This window comes from Uranotaenia lowii, chromosome 2 (genome assembly GCF_029784155.1).
Source record: "Uranotaenia lowii strain MFRU-FL chromosome 2, ASM2978415v1, whole genome shotgun sequence".
NCBI lineage: Eukaryota > Metazoa > Arthropoda > Insecta > Diptera > Culicidae > Uranotaenia > Uranotaenia lowii.
Genome location: NC_073692.1, coordinates 38,923,894 through 38,943,224, shown reverse-complemented (window position 1 = coordinate 38,943,224; position 19,331 = coordinate 38,923,894). Strand labels below are relative to the sequence as shown.

The 19,331-nt window shown below is 32.6% G+C and overlaps 1 protein-coding gene across 8 annotated transcripts in view; it reads left to right on the top strand.

Moving 5' to 3' along the window:
- LOC129746246 (CUGBP Elav-like family member 2) overlaps positions 1-19,331 on the top strand; it is a 406,881-nt gene that overhangs the window by 192,365 nt on the left and 195,185 nt on the right. For 4 of the 8 annotated variants that reach the window (XM_055739817.1, XM_055739818.1, XM_055739814.1 and 1 more), the window contains exon 2: positions 3,087-3,445. The exons of 1 other annotated variant lie outside the window; for it this stretch is intronic. In XM_055739817.1, coding sequence (XP_055595792.1) covers positions 3,087-3,445 — 359 coding nt within the window. Of the gene's footprint in view, positions 1-234; positions 1,012-1,650; positions 3,446-19,331 lie in introns of those variants that run through there. 3 more of the 8 variants (XM_055739819.1, XM_055739820.1, XM_055739822.1) reach the window with 2 other exon arrangements.

Sequence of the window (19,331 nt, the reverse complement as noted above, 5' to 3'; positions counted from 1 at the left end):
ATCAACCTCTCGTTAAATCCATAATATTTATTGCTGAATGCATAGATTCAATCATACAATTGAAGTTCAATCTATCATATTTACAGTTTAATCAATTATACTATTATAGTTGAATCTATTATATTTATAGTTGAACCAATTATACTATTATCGTTGAATCTATTATATTTATGATTGGTTGCAGAAGGTCAGTCAGTCAGTTTGTAGTTGAATCTATCATATTTATAGTTGAAACAATCATACCATTATAGTTGAATCTATAATATTTATAGTTGATTACATAAGGTTAATCAGCAATATATAGTTGAATCTATTTTATTTATAATTGAATGCCAAAAAATCAACTACACGTCCATGATTGATACAAACAGCTGAAATTATTGGAACAATTGTCGTTTTTTTTCTCCGTGCAAATTGAGTAAATATGAACAGCATAGGTATGGAATTAAAAAGAAATCTTATTTTTTATTAAAAAAAACTTAGGTACAAACACATTTCTGGAAAATATGTTTTATGAAGAATTCTAAATTCAGATTAAAATTCATGACAGTTCTTTATCATTTTCAACCTCTAAATTCTGCCACCAATGTTTTCGTTGCTGATTTTTTTCTTTTCTAAAAATTTTACTAGTAACTACGTTTGTAACAAATCGGAAGCCCTCGAAGGGTTCTCTCGCGACTTGTCGTCGCGCCTCGAAGGTGCCATCCTCTGTTTGTCAACCATTGCGCACGGGGTTTCAAAAATAGTCCACCAATCGCGAAAGAAGATGTTGCTCTCGATTCCGACCGATCGATCGATCGTCGCCTTACCAAGACTTCAGCAGGAGGCTATAATTAAGAGTGCCTTGGGCGGCGAGTGCTCGAATTTTCGCGCCTCCCATCGTTTTCGGATCCCGCGTTCGATCGAAGACGTGGATTGTTAATTTTCGCCTTTCCGGGCAGGGAGTTGTCGCCTAGAGTCGTGCTCAGGAGGATCGATTTTCCGAGTTCCTCACCCGGGTGTTTTTTCTCTGTAATAATAACCTTTTAAAACCAAGCTTTGTTTAAGTGTTACCTTCATCCCACCTTTCGTTGTTGATGTTGTTGCCATTGCTCTCTATCCATCCATTTTCCTTTTCATTTGTTTGTCTGTGTGTAAATGTGTGTGTGCTTCATGTCCTGTGTGTGTCAGACAAAACCTTTTGAACTTTTTGTGTGTGTAATCCCTATCTGATTATTTAGTGACCGCATTCTCATCATGTGCTATAACTGTAATCCTTCGTTCAAATTTTAAATGTTTTTTGTGTGTGTAAGTTCGCCGAAACAAAAAGCCGATCAATTAAAATTGTAAAAAGTCGGCTATTGTGCTACACTTTTTATCCATGTAATTGCGTGTCAACTGCGTGTGTGTGTGCGTAACAAGTTGTGTTTTAATTATTCGTTTTATTTTTGCTCACCCATCGCGCCTAGACATTGTGTTTCTGTGATCCTCTGTAACATATCTAGGACTAAACACACATTTGTACATACGCGTGAGTGCATGCACAATCCTGATATGTAGAAGAGACCCTCCCACCTCATTCAGCATCGGCGTAGTTCAGACTAGTTGATAGTGGGTGATTAAGTCGATCGCAATCGGCAGCCAAATTGCTCACCAGGTTTTCACTTGCAGGCAGCAGCTGTAAATCATCATCGATGACGACGAGACCACCGAATCTATGTGTGTTTTTCTGAATTGTCCAAACATATCTGTGAATCGAAAAAATATTAAGTTCAAATTAAATTATTAAATGGTGGAGAGTTAAAAAAAAAAATAAAAAAAAACGGATGGCATCCTTGTGTCCATAAAGCCATTTCTGTGTGTTGTGTATCTGTGTGATAAAAGTTGAAATGATTCATGCAAAAGCCAACAAACGCCATCGTGGGATCAGCAATTAAATGTGTTGCTGTGGAGCGCCATAATTTACGCAAATCGGTTGGAAAAATCGAACCCCGTGCAGCGAATTTAATTTGAAACAATTTGCTCTCTGGAGCCACCAGCAGCAGCTGCACCATCAATTGGCCGTTATAATTGAGCGGGGGTGTGGGCAAAAAAAGTTAACCGGAACAACCGGGCGGAAGGAAGAATCCGCGCGTCTGTGTGTTTTGTGTCACTGTTGTTGACCGCCGCCTTCATCTCGGGAAGCTGAGCTGGGTTGGAATTCGTGGCCGCGGAAGATCAAACAAATTATATTTATCCCGCATCCCGCGCTGTGTTCTGCGGGAAGGCCGGCCAGTGTTTTAAAATAGTAATAATAATAATACTACTAGTAATAATAATACGTTGTTAATTAACGAAAATTATCAATGGTGCGCATAATTATAATGGCATAAATCAATGTGTCCGTTCCCGATTATTGTGTGAATGTGTTATTTACGTGTTGCCGATCCAGAGAGTGGAAAAGCGCCCCTCTTCGTTCAATTTCCTGTGATCTATCTCTCTGTGCTGTGTGTGTGTTTTCGCAATCGGAAAGCAAATTTGACAGCCGCCCATAAATTTTGTTCCGACGGGTCCACATTTATCCCGAGTTGACGGGCACACATTGGGCATTGGAGAGAAAAAAAATCTGAGGGGTCACTCCAAATGTGCTGCTGTAGATCTCATTAGCACCCAATAACGAAAAATTACACCAATTTGAAAAATTGAAAAAAAGGCTTCCACCATAGCTCAGTGTCTGTGTTAGTGTGTGCCTCTTCACGTGCGTTTAATTTTTCATGTTACATAATTAAATTTTCATCATTTTTTACCCGTGATTGTTCTTACGCCCCGCGCGAACCTGTGCGTGCCTCTTGACCGCACTCGACCCGCGGCAACCACTTTTGATGTTAACGAATCGTGAAAACATCCCGTGAACACATCCCGCGAAATCGTTGGTGCGTGCCTGTGCCTGCCTGCCACCGGAAAACAACCCTTCCGGGGGAAAATTCGAAAATTCGAAAAAATAAAACAACAACAAACCCCAAAAATCTACCCGTGTGTACCTGTGCCAATTTATTTCAATTAATAAAACCACCGAATCCGCCACCGGAAACCGCCGAACTGCCTGACCTCGCACGCGACATGAAAAGCCGCACCAGGTCCCCTATCGGGTCGGCGACGTCCAATGGCGGCGGAGGCGGCGTCAGATCATCGTCGCCAACGTCGGCGGCCGTGGCCTCGCTTCTGTCCGGCGGTGGAGTTCCGGTCGGAATCTGTCCGCTGCGGGGTGCCGGCGGTGCCGCCGGTCTTACCTCGATTGGGTCCTATCACCACCAGCACCATCACCACAGTACCGGAACCGGAAGTGGCTATAGCAGCGGCGAAGAAGCGGCCCTCGGTGGAGCAGCTGGGGGTGGCCCCCTGCCTCCGATGGGATCCAAGGCCTATCCGACCATCAGTGCGGCCTACTGGCTGCCGGCACCGACCCCGACGCCCTACCAAGTACCAGGTTAGTTTGTTAGCTTGGCAGCTTTCGTTGCTTGCTTGCTGTTTTCTCTGCCCGGTTAGTGTTCAGGTTCAGCAGGGGGGTCAACTTGCTGAAGTTTGGCTACCAATTTCGGGAAATTTGGTCTGTAGTTTGATTAACCTGGTTGCGGGTTTTGGTTGGTGGTGGACATCACATGATATCAACGTATCGGTAGCTAAAATCGTTTGGGAAGCACAATTCTAGAAAAAAAGGCCTGTTAATCGTTAAATCGTTATTTATCGTAACTTAGATTGCCGAAAGAAAATTAGTCCGCTTAGCTCTTACACCTTAAGATGATCCAATGTTTTAGTATCCTTTGCCTTTTGTTTCCCGTGTTTTTTTTTGAGATTTTTTTTTAAATAAATGAGTCTAAGAAATTCTATGTATTTTTATGAGAATAACTTGCAGCCTTCGATCGAGTACAACGTTAAATGTTAGTCAATTTGGAATTTAATTTTTAGTTTAATTTTCGAATGTTCAAATATTCGACAAAAAACGTCTAAAGAAAACTTAAACAATCGGTTCAAATTATCATCGTCAGGTATCAACACGTACATGTTTCGAACCCGAAATCAATTCTCAATGTGGTATCCGTAATGAATTTGTAAAAATATGTAACAAATATTTTGAAAAGACGGAAAGGAAAAGAACTTTCTGCTGAATTGATCAAGGAGGATTCGTATTTCAATGGGTCGGTTAAGATTTTTTTTTCTCATGCCTTCGACCGTGGTTCTCCCCAGGTCTGCTTGTCCAGTAAAAGAGAGAGTGCAATATTTTTCTATTGCACGCTCCTTTTTTCAAACTCAAAATTAGGTTGTTTTGGTTCCAAACAGCAGTTTAGTGGCAGTTCTCAACTTTGATTTCAACTGGGCAATCGCAAAACTAAGTTATGACTGGCAAATTCAAAACTAAGTTCGACAGCCGAACTCATATTTGAAATTTCTTCATGCCTTTATTCGTCGTCTGAGTAGCTAGCGGCAGCCGAATTCGCTAAGTGCTTTCAGTTCAACATGAACTTAGAGGGTTCAATTTTTAGTTCATCAGGCCGGTCTCAGGTTTGCTCCTTTGCCGAAGCAAAAATGGGATTAGTTTTAGTTACCAGTTTGAACCATCGCAAGGAGGAAAAATAGAACTCATCTTTAGTCCATAGAATCGAATTATTTATGTTTTATCCACGGTCAAAACAACCCTCAACTTTGAGTTTGACTGGGCGGGCAGTCGCAAAACTAAGTTCTGACAGGCATACTACAAACTATGTTCGAAAACCGAATTCCAACTTGAACTTTGTTATGCCTTTATTCGTAAAATGCAGTTCGGCAAAAATGACACAAATGGGATAATTTTTGAGCTTGCAGTTCGAACTCCGTTTTGAACTATCGCAAGGAGGAGAAATGGAACTCAACTTAAAGCTCATAGAATCGAACTCTGTTTTGAACCACGGTCAAACTTAATTTTTTAATTCCAAAAAAGGAGCGTGTGCTTCACCCAAGCAGGGATGTCAACCTTCCAGATTTTACCTGGATCTTTCAGACCTTTGGCCTTTCTCAGATATTTTTTAAAGTTTACAGACTTTTGGCTTTTTTCCGGTCATTTTCAGACTTTTGAGTTTGGACATGATTTTTTTTACAAAACAGTCAAATGCAAAATTGTTGCGGTAAAATGGCAGGAAACGATTCTAATTAGCAATTCAAAAGTGAGTAATGCTACGAAGATGGATGTAAAACATAGAACGTACTGCTGGCAATACCACTGCTTGATTCAGGCACTGAACGCCTCAAATTCTTCAATTGCATAAATACAGGCGAAATACAGGTACCGTAGAGGCCTTAATTTATGCACTGAGGCATGAGAATCTTGGCTTGCCTACAGTTTATATGGCAAAACATTATTTCAAGATCATCTAAACCGAACATTACTATCGGTTTAACTATTTTATTACAGATTTGATCGATATCCTGATAATTTAACTGTTAATTCAATGACAATTTTGATTCTTTTTTTCGAAAATCTGGACGATTCAGTACATTAAAACAGCTTTTTCAAAAATTAGAACAATTTTAAAAAAATATCAGGACGGTCTTTCGAAAATCAGGACAAATCCTGATTTATCGGGACACCTTGCACCTCTGCTGTCAACACACAAGAGCGGAAGCATTCACATCTGCTGATTCAAGAGAATTCTCTTCTTTGAAAATTCTATTCCGCGCCGTATTGTGTAGAGGAGAAATCCGAGAGCGAGCACAGTTTCTTCTTGTTCCTTTACTAGAAAAGATGATTTACTACGATGATTTACTATCAACTGTCACACTGTATGTAACGTATCATTTTGATGAATTTATAACTTTACTTAAATCTGTGCTGATTACAGATTTTAAAAATCGCTTAAATCTCCGAGTTATTCAGTGCTTTTGAAGTGTAAATAGTTCCTTCACAAAAATAAACATCAAGTAGGGGAGATAAGGGCATAACGAGCACCCGAGGCAAACTGGGCACCCCTCCTTTCTAAGGAAATACGTATTTTCTAGAATAAATAATCACAAGGAACAGTTTTGTAGTTCCTTTAGTATTAATTTTTCAGCAAAAAAGAATTCTCCTTGTCATCTTTACAGAAATTTAAAAAAAAACAACTAGGTTCTCAAGTGACGGAAATATTATTATTTTTGAGCATCGGAAATAAGCTCTTAGGATCGTTAAATCTTCTTGACCTATAATATGATGCACTTAGTTTTAATTTTTCAGTATAATCAATTCGAAAAGACGATTTTACTTTAAATTTTTGACCCCGGGCGAACAGAGCACCATTGATCGGGGTAAGATGAGCATTTGCTGCCATAGAATCTAGCAGCGAATTTAACTCGCTGAAATCAATTCAATTATAGAGCTTCAGCATGACCTTTTTCATCTGACGATTTAGCCTACTGGTAAAATGTCTAGGAGGAAATCAGTAGACTCGAGTTCGATTCCTGGTCGAGGCGATTTGAGGCGAGGCATGATATTTTGATGACAGCTTTCGGTAATTTTTTTTCAAATGCATTTTTAAACTTTTTCATCTGCTTTTTAAAATTTCGGCCAATTAGGAAATAGACTTTTTTAGTGTCTGAACACGAAACAATGATGTAACTATAATATTGTAGTGGTTTTCTGTGGTTAAATAAACGTCTTCCTTTCTTAAGGCGGCCGAAAATGACATGAATCTCACAAAAAATTCAATCACGTTAAACTGTCATGCAAATTCGGCCAAAATGAAAGTTCTCTATTTTCAATGAGGTGTATGCGTAAAGCTCAAACACGTGCTTGCTCGCACTTGCTGTCCGAGTCACTTACAGCTCGTGTAAATAAGCATAATGAGGGAGGCAACATTTAAATCGGTATATTTGAACTCAAAAATTTCCTACACGCATTAAAATATGGAAATTGAACTATTATTTGTAAATTTCTTCAAATTTCAAGAATAATATGAAAAGTTTAATCAACGTAATTTAAGTTTGTTACATAATTTATCGGCCTTATCGTGATGTCCTTTGTGGGGCGAACCACGCTTGGCCTACTAATGTCAGGATGGCCACTCAATTTCAATTTTCGTTTTCCCACATTATGTCCGACCTTTTCCTGCATTGCCTAACGAACTTCCCGATTCTCAAAAACTAAAAAAAATTCTATCATTATAGCTTGAATCGTTTTCCACCTTAATTAGTGATTTTATTTTTTTAAATTTACATTTTTTAGAAAGCTCACCGTGAAAGCTCACGGCAATAACCCTTCGCATTTTCATCTTTCGTTAACGAGAAAACTTATTATAAAATGTAGAAGAACATTGGAAAAAGCCTAAACAAATTGAAAAAAAAAAACGCGCAAAGTTTGGAACTTATTAAACAGAATAGGAACCGGTTCGATTAATTTATAGTACTTTTTAAAAAGAGAAAAATTAGAAAAATTTACATTTGAAATTTAATGTTTTTTTTTCGAGGTATTTAAAAAAGGAAAGATTTTGTTTTATCAATAATTTCAGACTTAGAGTTTGAATATGATGAAATAATATATTGTTGTTTAACAGTTTCTAAATAGGACCAAATTTGACATCCTTTTCTTCTGACTCGGAGTTAAGGCATCATGAAGGGGTTGATAATAAAAAAAAATTGGGATATATCGAGCAAATCTTGCATGCGAAAAATGCATAAAATCCACATTGCACAAAACCGAAAGAAAACAAGTTATTTTTTTATCTAAATTTTAAAAACTTTGGATTACAAATAATGATAAAGTTTGAAAGTTTGAATATTCGATTGTTTGAAGTTGAGACTTGCGTGTTAACACTAAAGAGTAGCATCTTGTAGATGCTAAAACCACAGTAACAGTACTATCTATGCCGTGACCAAAAGTCGATCTCATGACCTCTGGCTTAGGAGACTTAAACGCTATCTTCTAGGCCAAGTATGTTCCATGAAAATAATAGTCCAAATAACATAACGTTGCCAGAATTTTTTCAGCACGTATTCGGGCCGGACAAATCCGGGCAATTTTATTTTCAACCTGGCAAAATTCGGGCATTTGATTTGCAAATAGACGACCGAAAATCCGGATAATTTTTTTTTAAATCCAGAAATTTCTGAACAAAAATCAAGAAAAAAAAATTATCTTTTTAACAAAACTCTTCGACAGATTTTAAATCGTATTTCATTCTTCCAAAAAACCTTTTATTATTATTTTCATTATTCAAAGATTTATCTATTCAAAAAATCTGCGGCTGGAAAATTTATGAGAAAAAAAAATTAAAACTGATTCTACGTCATTGTAAAATGTGTCACTCAAAACTATATTTGGTGTCGTTTTGGTTTTTATTTTTTTTTTCTTTAAAATTCCCAAATTCGGTTTTTCTAAATATGTTGTAATTTGTTTCAGTTTTAAATAGACCGCTTTGAAAAACAATGAAGAGTTTTCATTGCAGAAAAATGGTAATTTCAAATTTGGTCAAATTTGGTAATATTCGAAATCGATAAAACTAACAAAAAGGTTGATGATCAAAGTTTTTGCTAAGTCGTTCCGTTGCTTCAACAAAAAAAAAATCTAGCTGAACGAAATTTTACAAATCAAAGAAGAATCAGAAAGGAATTCGAACGGTAAAGTCTGTTATTTCTGCCAGCTATTTCTCGGTTAAAATTGAAATGAATTCTTTAATTTTATCATTTTTGAGTTGGTTGAAGTTTTGAGTTCTATTCTATAGAAACATGGGATGTGTTAAAAATTCACAATTTTTCAGAATTTCTGGAACATTTCAAGGCCCTAAAATGTATGCACAGAGCAGCTGAGCCAAAAATTTCTGATTTCTTGAAGGAATTCCCGACATTTTCCCGCATTTTTCTAAGATGGATTTTGAATTCCGACTTTTTCCGGCATCTTTATCGACCTCTTTATAGTAGTTGGCCCGTGCTGAATAAAAATTTGGTAGGTGATGATAATGCTTCTAAATGAAAATTTTACCCGCTCATTTTCTCCATCTTTCATTTCTTCTAACTTTTTATTCGTCTATAAAATTACAATATTCTCAAGATGTTTTTACTAAAAAGGACATCACTTTTCACCGATGAAGCCGATAAATTAAGTAACTTTCTAGAATAATGTTTGTGAATATAATTCCATAATTGATCTTAACAGCTGGTTGTTATGCCTACATTTCTATCTGATCCTCTTAGAGCATGTCTGTAGTTGTTTATTTTTGCACATTCTGTTCTAATTCGGCTTTCATCTCACTTGTTTGTGCAAATCTCACGTTTCCGGAATAAACACATTTCGTTTACTATGACTTTCGAAAATAACACATATTTTTCACAGTTCGTTATTACATGGTATTTTTCCATAGTTTTATTTTGACAAATCTTTTCCTCCCTTGAGAATTTCTTTAGATTTGGTTTTGGAAACTTTTTTCCTGGTTAAACTGAGAATTGTTTTAATGGATGCGTCTTTTTTTTAGTAAAATGCTTTATTTTACAAAATCATAAACAACAGTTCCAGGTGTTGTTAATGTGCAGGGTTCCTCAAAGTGTTATGAAAAAACAGTAAAAAGGAAGCGATAAATATGAGAACGCTTTGGCTTCTCATCCCTTTCCAATGACGATCAAGATAACTCACCTGAATTTATTTTCTCTAAGTCAGTTCAAGTTCTGAGAATATTCCATCGATTTGCGTCTATCCTGACGCTCTGCGCTCTTGGCTTCATACCGAATAGTGAGAAATTTTCTCTTGTCCGTGATCAAGAATTTATCTTTAACGCTAAAAGAGACGATTAATTTGAATCGGAATGCACAACTTATCGAGAGCAAAATTGGAATTCTTAAGTGCTGAGCTTGTCAAGTGTGCTTGCTGATAAAAATCTCTCTCTCACGGGTATTTTGATCATCAAACTCTATCAGAGGATAACGCATTTAAAAGCGAAAAAAAAAGTTGAACTTACTCTCAAATTAAAAAAAAAAACAAGAATCGAGTATTGAAATCACGGTTGATTTGTTATAGGGAAATACATTTTCAGTATTTCAATATTTTCCTCAACGACCTTTTTAAATCTGACGTGCTGTGTACACCCAAAAACAGAGGTTGCAAAATTTCATTGCCGTTCGGAGCTAACTATGTGCGAAGATGTCCTGAAATGTGTATTGCACCAAAGATAACATTATTTCTTTCCCGTCTATTGGCATACAGACTCGAGCTCTCGGGCAGGACCGCTACATACCAACATTCAACAGAAATAAGACATTTTTAGATAATTCATCCCAGAAACAAGAAAATAAAAAAAAATCCGTTGGTGAGAATCGAACTCACAACAATTTTCTACTTTCACCCTGCCACCCGACAGCTTAACTAGTGCAGGACCTAGGTCAGATAGAGAACAAATGTTAATTGTGTTACGACCCATCATAAAAAAGAAAAATATTGAGAACTCAATATTGGAGTAAAGGATGAATTTGGGGTGTACTATTGCGTATTTGTCCGATTTAGGAGCATTGAATGCGCGGGAAATGCGTCCGTAATCCGTAGCAGCAGGAGCATACCCGATTCTAAACTTCTCCTAACAATAAAACATAAAATCGAAACTAACCGACCATATCACACTCGAACAAATTCACCACGATGAGTTTTGCATAACGTATTTACTGCATCAGAAGATTTATTGCGATTTTGTTTAGTGATGTTGTTGTTGTTTAGGTGGATCATAGTTTTCGATCCAGCTAGCCTAGCCTATCCTGGGTTAAGTTATTGGAATTTATGAGATGAGCTCGCTGGTTTTTTTTTACGGGCGCAGCCGCGCCAAGTCAATATGATGATGCGTTTCAGCCCAATGGGTTTCGATTTTCTATTGATTTATGCGGAATAAACGTGGTTCGGTTCGAAAACTACCTAAGCATCAATGGGCACTGTCCATCAGTGAGTGTAATCAATTAAATTGCTAAACAATTCATCATTAATTAAACTAGTGATGGAAGGAGGAGCTTTTAACGGTACAGTGAAACTTGACTATGATAATTTTGAATCCGCAATTTTTATGTTTAGTTTTTACGATCATCATTGTTGAAAGTAAAATTTGAATATTAAAACCATTTTTTTTTTCAATCTTTCTCTTTCCAGGTAAGCAAATCGAAACTTTTCCATCGTTGGAATTCGGTGAGGTTACTTTTTCGTTCATCTACCTACTATCTGGATATCAAACGAGCTACTTGCCCCCCGAAGACTGGAAAGCGAGCAAGCGTCGTCATACGAGGTTGTAAAATAAGTTTGAAAAATCTCATCACCGTCTTCAAAGGGTCATAAATCAACTCATCTTTTTCCCGAACCCAGAACGTCATCTCTCGTCGTCGTCGTCGTCGTCGCCGCTTTGTGATGAGATAAAGTTATTGCGCGCTTCTTCAGGGAAAAACATGCTGAACGAGTAGAAAAAAAAAACGAAATCCGCTGAGATATCGCATAGTGCACACATGTTTGTTTTTGGAGAAGAAAATACCCTCGAAGGAGTTGAAAAGTGTAGGGGGATATAGAACGATGGAGAGTTGTTTGACCTCTCATCCGCGCTACGAGATTTGACCGCATTCTTGGCCACGGAAGATTACAGAAACAAAACGAGAGAAAAATATCCAGCCATGGAGAGCAAATCTGCACAGCTGGCAAACGAACGAGATGACGATGAGATGAGGATGTTCCGGGGACTTCTTCAAGAAGATGAAGTTGCGATTCACCGAAATGACTCCGTATTTTTTTCGCTGCTCTTCTCACATATGAAAAAGAACAACCAACCAGTTGCAACCGAGAAGTGTAGCGCGCGGATGAAAGGATTACCACGATGTGAAGCTACTGTTAGCTGCTAGCTGCTACACATTCTTTTCGAGATCTAAATTGAATTATGAAATTGAGCGAGATAAAAGATTTATGACCGGTCCATTCTCCAGCTGCTTGTTTTTTTACTTCTCAAGTCGCTCATGTGTTGCTACTTTGTTCTCGTGTCTTGGATGGAAGAACCGAAAAAAGAACGAGCAAGTACACTTTTATTTGAAGTTCTCGGGAAACTGAACCCTACGAAAAACCAATTTTAATGGCCCTCAAAGAGCCCCCTAGAAAAGAATGTGGAATTAACTGGCTGCACCAAGCTAAACAGCTTTACAATTTAACTTTTGACTATTAAAAAAGTTTTGTCTCGCTTTTGGGGATTTGAAGACTGCTCACAGGTCTACGACGGAACGACGACGACCAGGGATAAAGGAAACCAAAACTTGTTGTAACTATGCATATTTCTTTTGGTTGAATCCTAGGTTTTTCTTCCTGTACTCTACTCGGCTCTTTCTAACTCTTACTCGCACAATTGCAATTGGGGTTTGGAACCTATCTCATCCCAGAAATCAGAGTCGGATTTGTCCTGAGAAAGGGTCTTATTTTAATAGTATTTTAGTCTGGATTTAAAAAAAAAGATCTGTGCAGAATTACACTTCATTATATGAATTTGATATATTTAGATTTTGATTCAAAAGAATATCGTATCGAAGATTGGAGTGAGAATCATGAATCTAGATTTAATCGATTTAATCGAGAATTTCGATTTGAGCAGAAAATTTGAGAATAAAGTTCAAAGAGCGATGACTAAAAGTTCGAGATTGAAGGTTAGTGACAAAAATGACAAAGATGACGGAAATGACAAAATAGACAAAAATTACAAAAATGGCAAAAATGACAAAAACAACAAAAATAACAAAAATGGCAAAAAAAACAAATTGACAAAAATTACAAAACGACACAAATATTAAAAAAAAAAAATATAAAAATTACAAAAAATGACAAAAACGACAAAAAGTATAAAAATTTCAAAAACGTCAGAAATCACAAAAATTAACAAAATTACAAAAACGAATGAAATGTAAAAAATAACAAAAATGACATAAACGAGAAAACTGACAAAAACTAAAAAAATACTGAAAAAACAAAAATGACACAAGCGACAAAAATGATAAAAATTCCAAAAAAATAAAAATTACAAAAATATGATAAAAATGACAAAAATATCAGAAATGACAAAAATATCAGAAATGACAAAAATGGTGAAAAAATGACTCTAAAAAGAGAAAAAAAAACCAAAATGACAAAAATGTCACAAATGACAAAATTGACAAAAATGACAAAAACGAGAAAAATGACAAAAACAAGAAAAATTGCAAAAATTTAAAAAAATACAAAAATATCAAAAGCGACAAAAAAGACAATAATTACAAAAATGATTAAAATTACAAAAAATGGTAAAAATTACAAATACAGACCCCGTTCGTTTTTGGCAACATTCGATTTTGGCAACATTCGATTTTGGCAACATCCGATTTTGGCACATGTGCCAAAATCGAACGGTTTTTAGAAACAACATTACAATTTAGTTTTCGTTATAACCGGACCAATTTAAATCAGACAAATACCACTAATACGTTTTTGTGTTCTGAAATGGTGATAAAATGCAACAATAAAAACAAAAATTTTTTAAAAAAAATTTTAAGTACTAAAAAATGACAAAAAGATGAAAAATTGAAAAAGTTATAAAACAAATTCAAACAAAAGACTGAAAATGACTAAAAACAACTAAAAAATGATGAAGAACGAAAAAAACAGCAAATATGACAAATGAAAACAAACATTATAAACAAAACAAGATAAGTGCAAAATGCATCAAAAACATGATGAAAAAAATTCAAAAATTACTAGAAATGGTCGGAAATTGGCTAAAAATATCGTTTTTGATAATAATATTAGTTATTTTATAAAAATAACTGATAAAAAAGTGGAGAGAAAAAACCGTTCGATTTTGGCAACATTCGATTTTGGCAACACAAAATGTACGAGCGTGTTGCCAAAATCGAACGGGGTCTGTATAACAAAAACTACAAAAATGACAAAAACGACACAAAGACAAAACTGACAAAAATGACAAAAACGACAAAAATCACAAAAATGACAAAAAAGACAAAAAAGACAAAAAAGACAAAAAAGACAAAAAAGACAAAAAAGACAAAAAAGACAAAAAAGACAAAAAAGACAAAAAAGACAAAAAAGACAACAAAGACAAAAAAGACAAAAAAGACAAAAAAGACAAAAAAGACAAAAAAGACAAAAAAGACAAAAAAGACAAAAAAGACAAAAAAGACAAAAAAGACAAAAAAGACAAAAAAGACAAAAAAGACAAAAAAGACAAAAAAGACAAAAAAGACAAAAAAGACAAAAAAGACAAAAAAGACAAAAAAGACAAAAAAGACAAAAAAGACAAAAAAGACAAAAAAGACAAAAAAGACAAAAAAGACAAAAAAGACAAAAAAGACAAAAAAGACAAAAAAGACAAAAAAGACAAAAAAGACAAAAAAGACAAAAAAGACAAAAAAGACAAAAAAGACAAAAAAGACAAAAAAGACAAAAAAGACAAAAAAGACAAAAAAGACAAAAAAGACAAAAAAGACAAAAAAGACAAAAAAGACAAAAAAGACAAAAAAGACAAAAAAGACAAAAAAGACAAAAAAGACAAAAAAGACAAAAAAGACAAAAAAGACAAAAAAGACAAAAAAGACAAAAAAGACAAAAAAGACAAAAAAGACAAAAAAGACAAAAAAGACAAAAAAGACAAAAAAGACAAAAATGACAAAAAAGACAAAAAAGACAAAAAAGACAAAAAAGACAAAAAAGACAAAAAAGACAAAAAAGACAAAAAAGACAAAAAAGACAAAAAAGACAAAAAAGACAAAAAAGACAAAAAAGACAAAAAAGACAAAAAAGACAAAAAAGACAAAAAAGACAAAAAAGACAAAAAAGACAAAAAAGACAAAAAAGACAAAAAAGACAAAAAAGACAAAAAAGACAAAAAAGACAAAAAAGACAAAAAAGACAAAAAAGACAAAAAAGACAAAAAAGACAAAAAAGACAAAAAAGACAAAAAAGACAAAAAAGACAAAAAAGACAAAAAAGACAAAAAAGACAAAAAAGACAAAAAAGACAAAAAAGACAAAAAAGACAAAAAAGACAAAAAAGACAAAAAAGACAAAAAAGACAAAAAAGACAAAAAAGACAAAAAAGACAAAAAAGACAAAAAAGACAAAAAAGACAAAAAAGACAAAAAAGACAAAAAAGACAAAAAAGACAAAAAAGACAAAAAAGACAAAAAAGACAAAAAAGACAAAAAAGACAAAAAAGACAAAAAAGACAAAAAAGACAAAAAAGACAAAAAAGACAAAAAAGACAAAAAAGACAAAAAAGACAAAAAAGACAAAAAAGACAAAAAAGACAAAAAAGACAAAAAAGACAAAAAAGACAAAAAAGACAAAAAAGACAAAAAAGACAAAAAAGACAAAAAAGACAAAAAAGACAAAAAAGACAAAAAAGACAAAAAAGACAAAAAAGACAAAAAAGACAAAAAAGACAAAAAAGACAAAAAAGACAAAAAAGACAAAAAAGACAAAAAAGACAAAAAAGACAAAAAAGACAAAAAAGACAAAAAAGACAAAAAAGACAAAAAAGACAAAAAAGACAAAAAAGACAAAAAAGACAAAATGACAAAAATGACAAAAAAGACAAAAAAGACAAAAAAGACAAAAAAGACAAAAAAGACAAAAAAGACAAAAAAGACAAAAAAAGACAAAAAAGACAAAAAAGACAAAAAAGACAAAAAAGACAAAAAAGACAAAAAAGACAAAAAAGACAAAAAAGACAAAAAAGACAAAAAAGACAAAAAAAGACAAAAAAGACAAAAAAGACAAAAAAGACAAAAAAGACAAAAAGACAAAAAGACAAAAAAGACAAAAAAGACAAAAAAGACAAAAAAAGACAAAAAAAGACAAAAAAGACAAAAAAGACAAAAAAGACAAAAAAGACAAAAAAGACAAAAAAGACAAAAAAGACAAAAAGACAAAAAAGACAAAAAAGACAAAAAAGACAAAAAAGACAAAAAAGACAAAAAAGAAAAAAGACAAAAAAGACAAAAAAGACAAAAAAGACAAAAAAGACAAAAAAGACAAAAAAGACAAAAAAGACAAAAAAGACAAAAAAGACAAAAAAGACAAAAAAGACAAAAAAGACAAAAAAGACAAAAAAGACAAAAAAGACAAAAAAGACAAAAAAGACAAAAAAGACAAAAAAGACAAAAAAGACAAAAAAGACAAAAAAGACAAAAAAGACAAAAAAGACAAAAAAGACAAAAAAGACAAAAAAGACAAAAAAGACAAAAAAGACAAAAAAGACAAAAAAGACAAAAAAGACAAAAAAGACAAAAAAGACAAAAAAGACAAAAAAGACAAAAAAGACAAAAAAGACAAAAAAGACAAAAAAGACAAAAAAGACAAAAAAGACAAAAAAGACAAAAAAGACAAAAAAGACAAAAAAGACAAAAAAGACAAAAAAGACAAAAAAGACAAAAAAGACAAAAAAGACAAAAAAGACAAAAAAGACAAAAAAGGCAAAAAGACAAAAAAGACAAAAATGACAAAAAAGACAAAAAAGACAAAAAAGACAAAAAAGACAAAAAAGACAAAAAAGACAAAAAAGACAAAAAAGACAAAAAAGACAAAAAAGACAAAAAAGACAAAAAAGACATAAAAGACAAAAAAGACAAAAAAGACAAAAAAGACAAAAAAGACAAAAAAGACAAAAAAGACAAAAAAGACAAAAAAGACAAAAAAGACAAAAAAGACAAAAAAGACAAAAAAGACAAAAAAGACAAAAAAGACAAAAAAGACAAAAAAGACAAAAAAGACAAAAAAGACAAAAAAGACAAAAAAGACAAAAAAGACAAAAAAGACAAAAAAGACAAAAAAGACAAAAAAGACAAAAAAGACAAAAAAAGACAAAAAAGACAAAAAAGACAAAAAAGACAAAAAAGACAAAAAAGACAAAAAAGACAAAAAAGACAAAAAAGACAAAAAAGGCAAAAAGACAAAAAAGACAAAAATGACAAAAATGACAAAAAAGACAAAAAAGACAAAAAAGACAAAAAAGACAAAAAAGACAAAAAAGACAAAAAAGACAAAAAAGACAAAAAAGACAAAAAAGACATAAAAGACAAAAAAGACAAAAAAGACAAAAAAGACAAAAAAGACAAAAAAGACAAAAAAGACAAAAAAGACAAAAAAGACAAAAAAGACAAAAAAGACAAAAAAGACAAAAAAGACAAAAAAGACAAAAAAGACAAAAAAGACAAAAAAGACAAAAAAGACAAAAAAGACAAAAAAGACAAAAAAGACAAAAAAGACAAAAAAGACAAAAAAGACAAAAAAGACTAAAAAGACTAAAAAGACTAAAAAGACTAAAAAGACTAAAAAGACTAAAAAGACTAAAAAGACTAAAAAGACTAAAAAGACTAAAAAGACTAAAAAGACTAAAAAGACTAAAAAGACTAAAAAGACTAAAAAGACTAAAAAGACTAAAAAGACTAAAAAGACTAAAAAGACTAAAAAGACTAAAAAGACTAAAAAGACTAAAAAGACTAAAAAGACTAAAAAGACTAAAAAGACTAAAAAGACTAAAAAGACTAAAAAGACTAAAAAGACTAAAAAGACTAAAAAGACTAAAAAGACTAAAAAGACTAAAAAGACTAAAAAGACTAAAAAGACTAAAAAGACTAAAAAGACTAAAAAGACTAAAAAGACTAAAAAGACTAAAAAGACTAAAAAGACTAAAAAGACTAAAAAGACTAAAAAGACTAAAAAGACTAAAAAGACTAAAAAGACTAAAAAGACTAAAAAGACTAAAAAGACTAAAAAGACTAAAAAGACTAAAAAGACTAAAAAGACTAAAAAGACTAAAAAGACTAAAAAGACTAAAAAGACTAAAAAGACTAAAAAGACTAAAAAGACAAAAAAGACAAAAAAGACAAAAAAGACAAAAAAGACAAAAAAGACAAAAAAGACAAAAAAGACAAAAAAGACAAAAAAGACAAAAAAGACAAAAAAGACAAAAAAGACAAAAAAGACAAAAAAGACAAAAAAGACAAAAAAGACAAAAAAGACAAAAAAGACAAAAAAGACAAAAAAGACAAAAAAGACAAAAAAGACAAAAAAGACAAAAAAGACAAAAAAGACAAAAAAGACAAAAAAGACAAAAAAGACAAAAAAGACAAAAAAGACAAAAAAGACAAAAAAGACAAAAAAGACAAAAAAGACAAAAAAGACAAAAAAGACAAAAAAGACAAAAAAGACAAAAAAGACAAAAAAGACAAAAAAGACAAAAAAGACAAAAAAGACAAAAAAGACAAAAAAGACAAAAAAGACGAAAAAGACGAAAAAGACGAAAAAGACAAAAAAGACAAGAAAAAACAAAAAAAGACAAAAAAAGACAAAAAAGACAAAAAAGACAAAAAAGGCAAAAAAGACAAAAAAGAAACAAAAAACAAAAAAGACAGTTTGAGTTTTGAGTTTTGAGTTATGAGTTTTGAGTTTTGAGTTTTGAGTTTTGAGTTTTGAGTTTTGAGTTTTGAGTTTTGAGTTTTGAGTTTTGAGTTTTGAGTTTTGAGTTTTGAGTTTTGAGTTTTGAGTTTTGAGTTTTGAGTTTTGAGTTTTGAGTTTTGAGTTTTGAGTTTTGAGTTTGAGTTTTGAGTTTTGAGTTTTGAGTTTTGAGTTTTGAGTTTTGAGTTTTGAGTTTTGAGTTTTGAGTTTTGAGTTTTGAGTTTTGAGTTTTGAGTTTTGAGTTTTGAGTTTTGAGTTTTGAGTTTTGAGTTTTGAGTTTTGAGTTTTGAGTTTTGAGTTTTGAGTTTTGAGTTTTGAGTTTTGAGTTTTGAGTTTTGAGTTTTGAGTTTTGAGTTTTGAGTTTTGAGTTTTGAGTTTTGAGTTTTGAGTTTTGAGTTTTGAGTTTTGAGTTTTGAGTTTTGAGTTTTGAGTTTTGAGTTTTGAGTTTTGAGTTTTGAGTTTTGAGTTTTGAGTTTTGAGTTTTGAGTTTTGAGTTTTGAGTTTTGAGTTTTGAGTTTTGAGTTTTGAGTTTTGAGTTTTGAGTTTTGAGTTTTGAGTTTTGAGTTTTGAGTTTTGAGTTTTGAGTTTTGAGTTTTGAGTTTTGAGTTTTGAGTTTTGAGTTTTGAGTTTTGAGTTTTGAGTTTTGAGTTTTAGTTTTGAGTTTTGAGTTTTGAGTTTTGAGTTTTGAGTTTTGAGTTTCGAGTTTCGAGTTTTGAGTTTTGAGTTTTGAGTTATGAGATATGTAACATGAGCTATTAGATATAAGGTATGTTTTATCTCATATGAGATCCCATTTGGGTTATGAAATAAAAGATAAGAAACTAAAAATAAAAGAAAAGAGATCAAATATCAGAAATAAAAAATTTGGAACTTTAAATCAGAGATTTCTGACACGTAAGAAGACAAATGATTTAGTTTTTAAACAATTAATC